The following is a 15839-nucleotide window of genomic DNA, read 5'->3' as shown; positions in this document are numbered from 1 at the left end:
CTTCCTCTAAATCCTCACTGTGTTCTCCTCTACGGAGTCCTTTAATATATAAACTTAATGACGAAAATGTCCCTCTTCTGGACGAAGTGGTTACAGCAGTCCTCTGTTGCTGTGTGTGTGTGTGTGTGTGTGTGTGTGTGTGTGTGTGAGAGAGAGAGAGAGAGAGAGAGAGAGAGAGAGAGAGCGAGAGATCCATTTACAATATTTGAAATGTGTTTTATGTGTATGTTACCTGAATGGGACGTCCAGTAGAGTGAACAAGTGTGTGAACTGAGACACCCCCAGACTTGATGGTGCCATCCTCATGGCATACCACGTAGCTCAGTTGATAGAGTGTTGTGCTTGTAACACAAGGATTGTGGGTTTAATTACAATGGGCGACCAGCAGAAAAATGTATGCACTCCCTACTGTAAGTTACTCCGGATAAGTGTGTCTGCTAAATTACTTTCATTTGAAATAAGCAGCCTAGACATTAGTCAACATTGAACTGAACCAAATTAGCAACAATTGTCTTTCTAAACACACAGTCGCTGCTTAACAATAATCCCCCACCCCCTTGCTGGAAATCATAGCTAATGTTCATATGTTATTATATGATCTGGTGTGATGAATGTAGGTATGTGCCTTTTACCTCTATGCTGCACAGCATTCAACATCCATGTGTGCCCACACACAAGCATAGTCTCTTGGTTTTGTAGCTAGAAGGCTTGCAGAAGGGGTCGTGATATATACAAAACAAAAATATAAACACAACATGTAAAGTGTTTGGTCCCTTGTTTCATGAGCTGAAACAAAAGATAAAAGCTGAAGAACATACGCACATCCAGGTACTTTCCGCAGATCCTGGAGTTGTAGGCAAACTCATGGAAAACAGAAAGGAAAACGCTGCACACTGCTGCTCATGCTCCCAGGTGATTTTATTTCTAACAACATTTCGACCATTATGTGCCTGATGAAGACCTAAGAGTCAAAACCTGGTTATAAATAAAATCACCTGGGAGCAAGAGCAGCAGTGTGCAGCGTTTTCCTTTCTGTGTTGGCTGAAATATAAGATCTCAGAAACGTTCCATATACACTAAAAGCTTATTTCTCTTAAACAGCCTGATCTTTACACAGGTGTACTTTGTGCTGAGGACAATAAAAGGCCACTTTAAAATGTGCACTTTTGTTACAGAACACAATGCCTTAGATGTCTCTAGTTTTGAGGGAGAGTGTTTGTGTGTGTGTGTGTGTGTGTGTGGCCAAGATAAAGGAAAGCAGTGCGACACAAACAACAACACAGAGTTACACATGGAATAAACAAGCGTACAGTTAATAACACAATATAAAAAAAGAAAATCTATATACAGTGTGTGCAAATGGCATGAGGAGGTAGGCAATAAATACGCCATAGTAGCGAAGTAATTACAATTTAGCAGATTAACACTGAAGTGATAAATGAGCAGATGATGATGTGCAAGTAGAGATACTGGTGTGCAAAAGAGCAGAAATGTAAATAAAAACAATATGGGGATGAGGTAGGTAGATTGGGTGGGCTATTTACAGATGGACTATGTACAGCTGCAGTGATCGGTTAACTGCTCAGATAGCTGATATTTACAGTTCGTGAGGGGAATATAAATCTCCAGCTTCAGCGATTTTTGCAATTCATTCCAGTCACTGGCAGCAGAGAACTGGAAGGAAAGTTGGCCAAAGGAGGTGTTGGCTTTGGGGATGACCAGTGAGATATTCCAGCTGGAGAGCGTGCTACGGGTGGGTGTTGTTATCGTGACCAGTGAGCTGAGATAAGGCGGAGCTTTACCTAGACTTATAGATGACCTGAAGCCAGTAGGTCTGGCGATGAAATTGTAGCGAGGGCCAGCCGACTAGAGCATACAGGTCGTGTGACAGCGTGCGTCTAGGTGGTAGGTGTGGGAGTCAGGCACAGGAGAGCAGGGATGTCTGAGAAGCGTGTTTTAATAAGAAAGTCCACCAACACAGGAATGGAACAATCAAAAGGTACAACGCCCTCGACTGCCCTTGACCAGCACAAAAACATCCTGTGGTGGACTGCAATAGCATCGAATAGTCCCCGCGATATGCAACTGTTCAGGGAAGTCAGGAACCAATACACGCAGTCAGTCAGGAAAGCAAAGGCCAGCTTTTTCAAGCAGAAATTTGCATCCTGTAGCTCTAACTCCAAAAAGTTCTGGGACACTGTAAACTCCATGGAGAACAAGAGCACCTCCTCCCAGCTGCCCACTGCACTGAGGCTTGGTAACACGGTCACCACCGATAAATCCATGACAATCGAAAACTTCAACAAGAATTTCTCAACGGCTGGCCATGCCTTCCTCCTGGCTACTCCAACCTCGGCCAACAGCTCTGCCCCCCCCCCCACACAGCTACTCACCCAAGCCTCCCCAGCTTCTCCTTTACCCAGATCCAGATAGCAGATGTTCTGAAAGAGCTGCAAAACCTGGACCCGTACAAATCATCTGGGCTAGACAATCTGGATCCTCTATTTCTGAAACTATCGGCCGCAATTATCGCAACCCCTATTACCAGCCTGTTCAACCTCTCTTTCATATCGTCTGAGATCCCCAAGGATTGGAAAGCTGCCGCGGTCATCCCCCTCTCCAAAAGGGGGAGACACCCTGGACCAAAACTGTTACAGACCTATATCCATCCTGCCCTGCCTATCTAAGGTCTTCGAAAGCCAAGTCAACAAACAGATCACTGACCATCTCGAATCCCACCGTACCTTCTCCGCTGTGCAATCTGGTTTCCGAGCCGGTCACGGGTGCACCTCAGCCACGCTCAAGGTACTAAACGATATCATAACCGCCATCGATAAAAGACAGTACTATGCAGCCGTCTTCATCGACCTGGCCAAGGCTTTCGACTCTGTCAATCACCATATTCTTATCGGCAGACTCAGTAGCCTCGGTTTTTCTAATGACTGCCTTGCCTGGTTCACCAACTACTTTGCAGACGGAGTTCAGTGTGTCAAATCGGAGGGCATGTTGTCCGGTCCTCTGGCAGTCTCTATGGGGGTGCCACAGGGTTCAATTCTCGGGCCGACTCTTTTATCTGTATATATCAATGATGTTGCTCTTGCTGCGGGCGATTCCCTGATCCACTTCTACGCAGACGACACCATTCTGTGTACTTCTGGCCCTTCCTTGGACACTGTGCTCATTAACCTCCAATCGAGCTTCAATGACATACAACACTCCTTCCGTGGCCTCCAACTGCTCTTAAACGCTAGTAAAACCAAATGCATGCTTTTCAACCGTTCGCTGCCTGCACCCGCACGCCCGACTAGCATCACCACCCTGGATGGTTCCGACCTAGAATATGTGGACATCTATAAGTACCTAGGTGTCTGGCTAGACTGTAAACTCTCCTTCCAGACTCATATCAAACATATCCAATCTAAAATCAAATCTAAAGTCGGCTTTCTATTTCGCAACAAAGCCTCCTTCACTCACGCCGCCAAACTTACCCTAGTAAAACTGACTATCCTACCGATCCTCGACTTCGGCGATGTCATCTACAAAATAGCTTCCAATACTCTACTCAGCAAACTGGATGCAGTTTATCACAGTGCCATCCGTTTTGTTACTAAAGCACCTTATACCACCCACCACTGCGACCTGTATGCTCTAGTCGGCTGGCCCTCGCTACATATTCATCGCCAGACCCACTGGCTCCAGGTCATCTACAAGTCCATGCTAGGTAAAGCTCCGCCTTATCTCAGTTCACTGGTCACGAGGGCAACACCCACCCTTAGCACGTGCTCCAGCAGGTGTATCTCACTGATCATCCCTAAAGCCACACCTCATTTGGCCGCCTTTCCTTCCAGTTCTCTGCTGCCTGTGACTGGAAAGAATTGCAAAAATCGTTGACGTTGGAGACTTTTATCTCCCTCACCAACTTTAAACATCTGCTATCTGAGCAGCTAACCGATCGCTGCAGCTGTACATTGTCCATCGGTAAATAGCCCACCCAATATACCTACCTCATCCCCATACTGTTTTTATTTGTTTACTTTTCTGCTCTTTTACACACCAGTATCTCTACCTGCACATGACCATCTGATAATTTATCACTCCAGTGTTAATCTGCTAAATTGTAATTATTCGCCTACCTCCTCATGCCTTTTGCACACAATGTATATAGACTCTTTTTTCTTCTTTTTTTCTACTGTTTTATTGACTTGTTTATTGTTTACTCTCTGTGTTCTTGTCTGTTCACACTGCTATGCTTTATCTTGGCCAGGTCGCAGTTGTAAATGAGAACTTGTTCTCAACTAGCCTACCTGGTTAAATAAAGGTGAAAAAAAAATCTTCAACTAGCTTACAATTGGCTCATTCATCCCCCTCCTCTCCCCTGTAACTACTCCCCAGGTCATAGGTGTAAATGAGAATGTGTTCTCAGTCACTTTACCTGGTAAAATAGAGGTAGAATAACGTTTTTTATATGTTTTCTCTATTATTTTAATCGTCTCCGCATAGGAGATTCGATTGACCGCTCTGACTGTTGCCACCTCAATCTCCTTCACCCTTACAGGGCACTCCATGAACTCGGGACCATGATCCCCACCACAATTGCAACACCTTTGTCCTTCTACACACCGTTCTTCAGCATAATCTGTCCTTCTGCACACACTTGAAACAAGGCCAAATCCTTTACAATTCTTCACTCTGGGTGAATGGGAAAAAAGAAAGAAAGTATGTCTGTGCTGTTATATTTTTATAAAGAGCAACTGCCTACTCATGTGAAGCTTAGTTATGTATGGTAGGCTACGTTGTAAGAGCTTTTGTCCCCAAACCACTGCAGTGTTCAGACACTGGGCACCAACCACACCAGGAATTCTCTTCAGGTATTCAACTTGAACAAATGTCGTCACCCCTGAGATGACTCCTTTGACGGGTGCTCTAGCCCGAAGTTCAAAACACAAAACTTTTGTTGTCCGGATTATTTTGAGGCCCACTTCAATCTTCCTCTGTTCTTCAGAAATACAATTACAGTTTTTGCCGATTGCTTACACACTGAAAGTGAATGCTTAAACAAAAGCATCAAAACCTTAACTTTTGTAACTATGTCGTAATCAAAGGCACCAAATGTACAAACACATTTTCTGCTTTACACTTCGTTTGCAATTCTACACACACTTCTGCAAAACACTACACACTGTTTCTTACATTGGACACATCGTTCAAGAATGAAATCTCTTGCAATCATTGAGAAAACACTTCTATTCAAAATGCAAAACATACCTGAAATTGGCAACACCCACACACACACACACACACACACACACATGAAAACACTTCTACAGTAATTGAACACCAATTAGTCTGAGCCTTACCACTACAAATAGACCTCAGGTAAGATCACCTCTTTTGTGAGAACTTTGCAAACAAGGTGGCAGTGAGAGCGAGAACAAGAGGAAGAGATAGATGAAGAGCGAGAGGAGTAGAACCAGGACAATAACAAAGAAGGGGACCAAGCAATAGACAGAGACATATTTCTGAAGACATTAGAGCCAGTTTGGTGGACCATGTCATAAATCATTGCCTGACGATAAGGGAGGTTGGGCAGAGAGTCCAGCCCAACCTAAGTCGCTACACGGTAGCATCCATAATATGGACATTTAGACTGGAAAACAGGTATGTCTTCAACTTTCTACACTAGACTGTACCTATGTAATTGTTGCACATCATTCTGCATCACAGTACAATACAATGTAGTCCTACAATATTAGGTCTATGCTCCTCAGTGAACAAAAAAATAGGTATAGTGCTATGAAGTACATGTAATACCGTTTTGATGTTACTGTGTACAGTATGACAGTACAGTATGTAAAAAAGAACCTAACCAATGACATCATATTCTTTCATTTTCTACAGAACTGCCAGACGACCTCCTGAGGGTGGAAGGCAACGTCTGTTCACCATGAACAGGAACTGGCCATTGTCAATCTAGTGTTGGCAAACAACACCATCCGCCTACATCAACTAATGAGAGCAAATTATCGCAGATTCCACAACATTCAATAATATCAACCGTGTCAGTATGTCGACACTCTGCCGCATCTTACGATGGAGCAGCTGTCCAGGGTTCCATTTGAGAGGAACAGTGTTAGAGTCAAAGACCCTCACTATGACTATGTGCAAGTAAGTGTCATTGTACTATACTGCAATGGCAGTAGATTTTGTCCTATTGGCACTGCATAGATACATTCAGACAAAGCAGTATCTGACCTAGGCAGTGGGGGGTGTTGTCTGTGGAGGCACCTGCCTTGCCTGTAGCTTGTAGTTTTGACTGAATGTGCCTGACCCAACCCCCCCACCCCTACCCCCATCCTTGTGTGAAAATGTAGACATTGTAGACCTGTGTTTTGAGTTACACCAAATTTACTGTACAGTGTTTGCATTTTCTGTTGCAGAGAGTCCTGGACGTTGATGCAGCTGCACAGCCTCATTAGTTTATTTCATTGATGAAGCTGAATTCAATCTATTTAAAACCAGGCATTGGGGCCGAAACGTTATAGAACAAACAGCTGTTATGAATGTCCCTGGGCAGCGCAGGGGAAATATCCCCTTGTGTGCCGCCATTAGTCTGCAAGGAGTTCTCCATCACCATGTCACCCTCGGTCCCTACAATACTGCACACATAATCATATTTCTGGATGCACTACATAATGTAGTTGTACAGGACAGACCAGAGCAGCCCAGGTTTGTTGTCATCTGGGATAATGTTAATTTCCATCGGGTTGCTCTGGTCAGGGACTGGTTCACTAACCACAATAACTTCACAGTTGTACAGGACGGACCAGAGCAGCCCAGGTTCGTTGTCATCTGGGATAATGTTAATTTCCACCGGGCTGCTCTGGTCAGGGACTGGTTCACTAACCACAATAACTTCACAGTTGTATACTTGCCTCCTTACTCCCCATTTCTCAATCCGATTGAGGAATTATTTTCGGCTTGGCGTTAGAAAGTGTATGACCGCCAACCACATGCCCGCCTGCAAGCAATGGAATAGGCATGTGGAGACATTGAGGTGGGGTCAGTCCAGTGTTGGATATGGCACGCAAGGCGATATTTTCCCCGTTGCCTAGCCAGGGGGGATATTGCGTGTGATGTGGATGAGGTGATGTGGCCAGACCCTAACAGAAGGTGGGATCCATAAAACATCCACCCCATCCATTACAATACTATTTTTTTTTGTTTACCATTGCACTGTAATTTTACTGTATTTTTTTTTTCCTGTGAGTTTACAGTAACATATTGTATTGATTACTGTACTGTAATTCTACTTTGTGTTTATTTGTTGTTGTAAAAACCTGCAATGGCAAAAAATAAGCTGTCTACATTTTTTTCTGAAGCCTTTCTATTTTGTGTTCATTGAAATGTGAGTAGATGTGCTGCACTGGAACAATCTTTCACAGAAGCCTGTATGAGAACATTAAAAAGGTATACAAAGTACTAAAGACAGCAGTGTTTTGTGTAAAGTACATCAGTGTGTTGCTGCTTTGAAAGAGTCATTCAAATGGTGCATGTGTGTATCCTTTTGTGGCAAAAAATGCCATTTTGAAAGGATTTAGGTTTTGACTGCAGAGTTTCATTTTGACATAGAAGTGAGAGGTTTATCTCCAAGTGTTGTGTCTTATTTAGCTAGTGTGTAGAGTTTTATGACACAATGAGCCAAATTCTGCAACAAGTGTGTAAGCAATCACAAAAAACTGTAATCAAATAAGACCACTCTTGGTCACTCTGACAGACTTTTGGTCACTCTGCGCAAACATCACCATTTTCAACACCTCAAACAGATTTCCCACATATGCATCCTTACTCAACAAATGCATCCCAACAAGAAGCGATTCATTATCATTCATACACGTATCCTCCACTCCAATGTTAGACACTTTCCTTTTTGTTCCAGTTTTCGATACTACTGTTGTCCATTCAAAACATTCGTCTTCACCAACTCTGTTCAACGTGGTGCTTGATTCGAACTCAGCATCCACTTCCGCCATCTTCTCCCCTCCTTCCGGTTTGCCAATTGGAATTGCTCTTGATCCTCCCATTTCTTAAACCCATTGCTCCCCACCCCTACACTTCTCTCACACTTCTCTCAAGTCACTCCAGCGATGCAGCTTCCTATGACTAACTTGAAGTGCCTCTAAAAAACAATGTTTTGATGTAAGTTTTCCCTGTCGCCACAAGGTGGTAGTGTTATATAACATTCGTCGTCGTCCAGTTGACAGAATTTTCAAGATGGAATCCAATCGAACCTCGCAAACACAAAAGACAGGTAAAAGAGTAACGTAAGACCATTATGTGGCACAAATGGATAGAATGTTTAGTAGACGATTTATTATACGTTTTTTATACTCTTAAGATGTTGCTGACAGTCAAACACGTTACACGGTCGTATTCCACTCGTCTTGTAAAGTTCAGAGTTCATTTGCAAGCAGTCATAGACGCTAGACAATGTTTCAAGTTACGTTTAGACCTTGCTAGAATTCAAGTTTAATGTTATGTTTTACTTTTGCCCAAGGGGAAATCAAGGAAATATATCCCATTGACCTCCCAGATCTAGATTACAGGGCACTGAGTTCAACCTCTGAAAACATATTGACCTCCCTGGCGTCAAACACCTATGAAGGAGAGCGTTGGTTTCTACCCTCAAATGGCTCAAAGGCATGTTTTTTTAATGACGAGTTTCTGGTTACACTCACTCCAAATAAAACATAATGCTTTTGTAGGCTACAGATGAGCATCTCCCCATAATAATATATATTTTTAAAGATTACAGTCAGAGTGCAGTATAACTGCAGTACACTGCAAATACTGCATCCAAAATAACAGTGGACTGCACTTTTTAAACTGCAATCTTTTTTGTAAGGGTCTTACAAAAACATCCAATGTTGGTGACAGATCTGTCACCTGCCAAACTGAACCCCTTCACCAGGTGGAGGTGACACATGACAACGTGGGCAGACTCCAGCTGTTCGGTGATGACGATCCACCTTGCACTCTGCTGACTCTGCACATGCCTGCAGATGGAACTCAAGGTTGATACCCTACAGAGAAAGGTTGCCTTTCAGATCTGCTGTGTTTGGTTGATGTTATATAGGCTACCGTATAATGTTATATAGAATGTTATGTTTTCACAGTGGTGGCCCTGAACCTGCATGGAAAGTGGTGGTCTTTAAATGATGTTTTGAAGACATCCACCAAATCCAGATCTGGTCTTGTGATGGTACGTTATTTACATTTGCACTTGTGTCCTCCATGGTAAGAGAGTAAAGGGCATCCCTCTAAATATAGGCCTAGGCCATGACTTCCCATTACCTTCATTTTGAGAGGGAGTAGGCACACATAAATTAAATATGCACTATTTTTTTTTTTTTACATGGTTATTACATCTAAAGGGTGTATTATTACATGTAATAACATGCAAAGGCCCCTCCATACCTTTTGATATAATTCGATTTAATTTACTAGTCCCACAAATACATCCAATTAGGTTTTAAACCAGTGAATGTGGTTTTTGTCAATGTATTTAGGATAAGGCTTAGATGTGTAGGTCATTCACAGGTGCAGTCTGTTATGGAGAGAGTGATACTTTTCCTGCTTAGTCAAATCATTTTTGGAGTTTTGGAGAGGCCTTCAGGGGAAGAGATTTACTTCTCACCTCACCCAATGAGGGAATTTGGCAAAATTCTATGGCATAATGGGGAGGCAGTTGGATTCTACACCATCAAAAAGAAAGGTAAGGCATTGTGTTAGTTTCTTATTTTCTGCCAGTTGACAAAAAATATTCTCATCTGCACTCAATTTGTATTTAGAACAGGGAGGGTTGCTAGGTCAACACAGGGCAATGCAACAAAATAGTAAGGCTGCACAGGCAGAAAATCAACCCCCCCCCCCCCCCCCCCCCCCAAATATAAAAAAAATATGTATGCGCTCGGTTTAGACAATAGGCTCTGTATTTGTATGTGTACATGTTGAATTTGGGTGAGTCAGAATTAAAGGAGTGTCACATTCAATCATCCCATTCCTGTTTTCAAGTAAATAATTTATAAAAGCTAAACAGTGCAGGGAGGAATTTATTTTCTTTTGGGGGTTGCATATGTTTTTGATCATTTGGTCAAAGCAACATCATGTATTATTGGCTCTTTCAGGAAGTCTGTGTGATGGATTCACTCGTCGAAGCTATCAGCTTTCTGTCCTTGACACTGTGTTTGTGAGGACTCAGTGCAGGAGGAGTGGTCTGGCACTGCAGATCCTGGCAGACTTCTGTAAATCCCTCCCCAACGAGGAAGTGATCGGAATCAGCTGTCCCATATCCCCAAGCATGATTAAAGGTGGGTCAGTCAGTATTAGAAATTCAAAGGTTAATTACGTCAATGCTGATTGTAACTGTTGTAGTCATCCATGTAAAGATTGCTGTATTTATATAAGGACAAAGTCAGATAATATGAGGTGCTTCCAGTCAATTTGGAGATGGCAGACGCTATCACTTGTTTGGACGCACAACAATTTATGGTGTGTTATGAAGGACTGTTTACCTAGTCAGAGATCTATGAGCCAGGAGAGGGTGGGGTGGGATAGGGTAGGGCGGGATAGGGTAGGGCTTCACACTAGCTGTACTTTATCTTTCAGGATATGATTTACTGAATCATAATGTATGTAACCTAATATTTAGTCATAGACCAACACTTTTAGATGACACTACATTTGAAATAATGCTAGTCACCTTGTCTTCTTAAAAAATAATTGGGCAACACTTTCAGATAAAATGTAACCGCGATACCCATACTATACTGTATGTCTGGACTCCAAAACGTTAATAAGGTAATGAGGTTTTTAAAATTAGACATTTTCAGCAGGAATGTTCAAGAAATGTACCTTTTAAACATTATAACGTCATGTTTATGAGCACAATTTACAGGGAAACAAAGGATTGTTACTAAAGTAATTATGCCTTATGGACAATTCAGGACAACATCAAAGTTGCCCCATTTAAGTCAAGTCTCAATTCCAGTGACCATCCATTGTAGATCTCCAACATCCCCTCCAGTCATTTACTGAAATGTACATGGTATGTCTCCACCTCTCTCTCCAGTGTGCAGCAAGTATCTGCAGATGCACCAGGACCAAAGGGACCGGCTCTATGAGGTGGAAGCTCCTGGGGGCTGGGGCCAGAGACGGAACATATGGCTCAACATACAGCTCAACCGAAGCACAAACAGTGAGGCCCTCCCTAGGTTTGGATCAGGGTGTACCAATGCAAAGGTTGTGTGATAATGAGAGACAGACATATCACTGTAAACATCATAACATGGTCTGTGAATTGTAAGACAAGAAAGCACATTTTGAAAGCACTTCACTTGTAAATAGGGTTCATGTTTGATTATACGATGTCAGGATTTTAGAGCTGTTTTATTTTAATGCTATTTTCATACATTTTAAATGTGAGTACATCTTTGTAAAGTGGGATTGTCTTTGTAGGCTCAAGTGAGGAGCAATGTCCAACAACATTGAACAAGGAGAAGAGAAACTATAAATAATCATATCATCAGGTGAGGTCATTTTATTTTCTATTTCATTATGGTTACAGAGTAGTAGTTAGGAGGGACTGTTTATGACCTTGTTTTAGCTTTGGTCTCAACCTCAAGTGACTTTTAGAATCCATCACAACAAATTTAGCAACCACTGGATATTGTAACTAAGACCATTTATAATATGTAGGAGGAAAATAAGCTAACGTATCCATGGGTTAGGGAAATCAATGTGTAATATATTTGATTACATCTGATTTAGCCTATTCACATTGTCTGAGGATATTGTATATTTATAACTGTACTATCTGCCTCTTGCCTAACCCTTCCCTCAAGATGTCTCTTGATTATTGGTTTTCTGATGGTTTGGCTGTGATGACAAACAGAAGTAAAAGAGAGAAGCTACCGGCAGACGAGGCTGAAATTAAACCTCAGACCACAGATGGATCATGGTCCTCAGAAGACATTTGTAGCAGGACATAGAAGGGCATTTGTGTCAGTTGTTATTTTGAGCAACTATAAGGTGCTGACTTAAGGCTAGAAATAATGGATGTTCAAAATGTTTAAAATTTTGGGACCTAAACTGCAAATAATTACATATCAGTTTCATATTCTGCTTAATAAAGTGATAACATCATCACTGTGGTTACATGGGTGTCTGTTGCAATGTGTTTACTGCTTTGTAATCATTCTCTCCTTCCATCTTAGACTATAATTGGGTGTTAAAGTAACTGCCCAGTGAAAATGTCACTTTTAAAAGTTCATGTTAACTACTATCCAAATAATGTTGTTGACTCGTCCTATACTCGTATTGGTGGCCAAAGCATAAACTGGAGGAAAACCACTTTAAAACCCCCACCTCAAACTTGGATCTCAAACAGACCATTTAAAAAATGCTTACTATTTCCTCATAGAAAATTATGTCATCTCCCTGAGGAGGGAGGATGAGCTGGCAAATCAGCGGCCTAGAGGAGAGTGAGCTAGCCAATCAGCGGACTACTTGCATTCATATTTTTAATGACTTGTATACGCCCCCACCCCATTCTGTTGCTGGGGTTCCAACACAGAAAATCTGTTTTTTAACATACTTAATAAATATGTTTTTGGAAGAAAAACTATTTCACTCATATTGTATTTATAAGTCATATTTATTAGAAATCTGGAAACACTGGGCAGTTACTTTAAACGTATGGGGTTTGGCAGGGCAACATTAATACACACACAGGTAAACATTTTCAAAAATAGGATACATGAGAAATAAAGAAAAATACACAGGGGGCACATGCAGAATGCTTAGCAGAACAACTCTATACCTACTGCGTAAGAAAGCATTAGTGGTGAAGAGTCCTGTACCTAGGAGAGGTAGTAGGCTGCTGCCCATCATATGAGCTATGGGAGGACAGACTCATTGTAAATGGAAAGGTATCAAACATATGGAAACCACGTTTGACTCCGTTCCATTAATTCCATTCCAGCCATTACAATAAGCCCTTCCTCCTATAGCTCATCCAACCAGCCTCCTCTCCTGCCCATTCACATCATTGTAGACTGTTATGGGTCAGCGTATTGGAATCAGAGCCAATGTTCCAATACCAAACAGTATAATTTAATTTCAGTATCAAACATTTATACTCCTGTTTTTTCTGATCTGATTGATGTTTTACTCACCTGTTTTACTTCGTGCTGTTGGTCGTCAATTCCAGTGGTATGCCGTTTACATAATTTCGGGACACACCGACTTTCAAAACGAGCACAACGACACTTTTTCCTCATTTGACGTAGAATCAGGAAGTCACGGGATAGTTTTGCTTCGGTTTTTCGAGTATCAAAACGGTGTGGTTGTTGCTTTCTCTAGAGTAAAAAATGAGCCGAATTTATAACAATACGTCCTTGCAGAATAAACCTGTTCATAATGAAAAGATTGAGCACGCGTGGGCCCCCTCCTCATATCAGAGGTATGATGCCGTGTTGCAGATCAAAGCTATTACGCTGCCTGCAGAGAATCTGTAATTCTGCATAAAGATAAACTATAATACTGCATAGAGTTACAATATAATACTTAAATATGCCTAATGTTTTATTAAACGCAGTAGGTGTGTGTGTGTGTGTGTGTGTGTGTGTGTGTGTGTGTGTGTGTGTGTGTGTGTGTGTGTGTGTGTGTGTGTGTGAGAGAGAGAGAGAGCTAGAGAGAGAATGAAGAACTCGTGCATATAGGCTAAACTACAGTCCTGAAAAATGGTATACTGGAGCCTACAATCCTTTTCTCCCACAGTGGTCTGGGTGTCATATTAGAGGGAAAGTTGGTTGATGTCTCACGCCATGTTATCACTGACGTCAACAATCAGAAGGTAAACTGACATCATAGAATAACCTCTTTAATAAAATATGATTAGGCTATTTGATTGTTATTAGGCTATTTTATTTATATTGTATTTATTTTATTTATATTATATCATATCAGTGATGACCACATGAGGAACTAGGCCTACTTGGTTTTCTAGGACTCCTAATTTAAACAATCTAGATTGCCACATGTTGTGCTGTATTGGCAGGACCGTTTCTATGTCCTATACATCAAACCTAGTCGAATCCACCAAAGGAAATTTGATGCTAAAGGAATGGAAATTGAACCAAACTTCAGTGATACCAAAAAGGTCAACACTGGTTATCTCATGTCATCATTCAGTGAGTATTCTTATCCACTTCGTACAATATTGTGAATAGGCCTACAGTCTAAGGTCAGATGATTCACAGACGATACCTTATTGGTAACACCTTACATTTACTCGTCAAAGCTTGTTCAAGGACTCTCAAAATTATGTAAAAACATTAATTTACCACCATACTATATTCTTTGTAAAAACAACTCTAGTGATGCTATCTGAACTGGTGTGTTTGTTTGTTTCTACTGTGCAGAGGTGGAGGCTAAAGGAGAGACTGATTGCCTCACTGAGGTCCAGCTGGAAAACCTAGTGACCAAGGAGGATCTGGTTAAAGTGACAGGGAAACACTGTCTAAGTGGGACCTATGCTTTCTGGTACCCAGAGGGAGAGATGAGCAAGACTGAACTAGAAACAGGCCAGGACATTCGACTGAAAACCAAAGGCGATGGCCCATTTATTTGTAAGTTTGATGTTCAGCAATCCCTTGATAATTTGCCTAAACCGAAGTTCCACTCCCAGTTTGATTGTAGCTCTAGACAGGATGAGCATTATGTACTTAGTTTTGGTCTGCTCTTTCAGTTTCCTTGGCCAAAGTCGATGGAGGCACAGTGACCAAATGCAATTTTGCCGGAGACAAAGAAGCAGGAGCATCGTGGACAGACAAAATAATGTCCAACAAATCCGATGCCAGCAGTGCAACGAAGTCTGAAGGCCATGGCGAGGGAGCAGATGAGGAGGAATGGGTAAGAGGAGTGGGAGATTTGAGGCACGATTTTTTTCCCCTTGCTAATTTTTGAAGAACATGTCAAAAATGATCTACAGTCTAATTAAATGATCTACATACATTATAGCATTTTCTCTGTACTGTATATCTTTTATGACACCACATTTCAATTTTGAAACCCCTATCACTGTGTTTCTATTTTTAGGATGAATGAGGAGATGAATGGAATTGCACAGTAAAACCTCCTTATTCCTGTGATGGTTTGTACTCTACGGTTCCACCCGCTTAACATTGCTTGTGCAGCATATGCACACTAAAGAGGAAGAGGGTCGTTTCATTTTTTATTCAGCACTCCTTTTGTAATATAGAGTTCTCTACAAGAAGTTGACAAATCTGGCTATTGCAGTGTATCTTCGGTATAGGGGTGTACATGTATTGCTTTGAACCTGTCTTTGGTAAACGTCATACATGCTTTTCTTCTCTACTTTCTCTCTATTGAAAATGTATCCTTGTTTGTAGAAGGGTACAAATGATATGTACTGCACATGTTAACCTTGTAATAAAGCACATGTCAATTTATCTGATGGGGTTGTTCTAATCATGTGTGTCATCCAAAATGTAAACCATCAATTGGGTAAGAGTGGTCATGCAAGGGCAGAGTTATAACTTTTATTAGTAGAGTAGCCATTGTCTGCTAATCAGATTATTAGTGTGTGCAAATGTATGAAGTTGCCAAATAGATGTAGGCTAAATTAAATCATGCATTCTCAAAAAAAAAAGATTCAAAACTGTTTGGGTTACCAGCATTAATGAATACAGTACTTGTGTACATGTAACAAATAAACTTAATGTCTCAATTTTTCTGAGCCCTTTACTAACAAATAATGC

At 41.5% G+C, this 15839-nt stretch overlaps 2 protein-coding genes and 1 long non-coding RNA gene across 14 annotated transcripts; all 3 read left to right on the top strand.

The window, feature by feature from the left end:
- The first annotated feature begins 5367 nt into the window (after positions 1-5367).
- LOC118941475 lies at positions 5368-7457 on the top strand. Its single transcript, XR_005037732.1, has 3 exons — positions 5368-5658; positions 5899-6165; positions 6438-7457. It is a non-coding gene; the product is annotated as an uncharacterized LOC118941475 (long non-coding RNA).
- Positions 7458-8066: 609 nt separating this feature from the next.
- fam169b (family with sequence similarity 169 member B) lies at positions 8067-12209 on the top strand. Of its 12 annotated transcripts, none has more exons than XM_021570612.2 (9): positions 8067-8308; positions 8591-8697; positions 8903-9071; positions 9156-9259; positions 9598-9772; positions 10185-10367; positions 11129-11298; positions 11515-11585; positions 11901-12209. In XM_021570612.2, the coding sequence occupies exons 1-8, from the start codon at positions 8272-8274 to the stop codon at positions 11545-11547; spliced, it is 978 nt and encodes a 325-aa protein (XP_021426287.1). In that variant the 5' UTR covers positions 8067-8271; the 3' UTR covers positions 11548-11585; positions 11901-12209. The 12 variants fall into 12 exon arrangements, 10 of the variants coding, with proteins under 10 accessions (XP_021426287.1, XP_021426318.1, XP_021426302.1 ...); XR_002469415.2 differs by having other exon boundaries at positions 8069-8308; positions 8555-8697; positions 11129-11270; positions 11951-12209; XR_002469414.2 differs by having other exon boundaries at positions 8069-8308; positions 8555-8697; positions 11129-11270.
- A 1130-nt stretch (positions 12210-13339) lies between these two features.
- On the top strand, positions 13340-15804 carry arpin (actin related protein 2/3 complex inhibitor). Its single transcript, NM_001165128.1, is given in 6 exon segments — positions 13340-13519; positions 13837-13912; positions 14117-14249; positions 14481-14687; positions 14807-14970; positions 15157-15804. Coding segments are annotated over 6 exon segments (681 nt in total). The 5' UTR covers positions 13340-13427; the 3' UTR covers positions 15166-15804.
- Positions 15805-15839: the final 35 nt, after the last annotated feature.

Source organism: Oncorhynchus mykiss, chromosome 2 (genome assembly GCF_013265735.2).
Source record: "Oncorhynchus mykiss isolate Arlee chromosome 2, USDA_OmykA_1.1, whole genome shotgun sequence".
In the NCBI taxonomy this organism is placed as follows: Eukaryota; Metazoa; Chordata; class Actinopteri; order Salmoniformes; family Salmonidae; genus Oncorhynchus; species Oncorhynchus mykiss.
This window is presented reverse-complemented; position numbering and strand designations above follow the sequence as displayed.

Excerpts from the sequence above, each read along its gene's own strand:
- fam169b (XM_021570583.2), top strand. The coding sequence starts at position 8,272 with ATGGAATCCAATCGAACCTCGCAAACACAAAAGACAG. Across the intron at positions 9,773-10,184 it reads CTACACCATCAAAAAGAAAG|GAAGTCTGTGTGATGGATTC; the intron begins GTAAGGCATTGT and ends TGGCTCTTTCAG. Across the intron at positions 10,368-11,128 it reads ATCCCCAAGCATGATTAAAG|TGTGCAGCAAGTATCTGCAG; the intron begins GTGGGTCAGTCA and ends CTCTCTCTCCAG.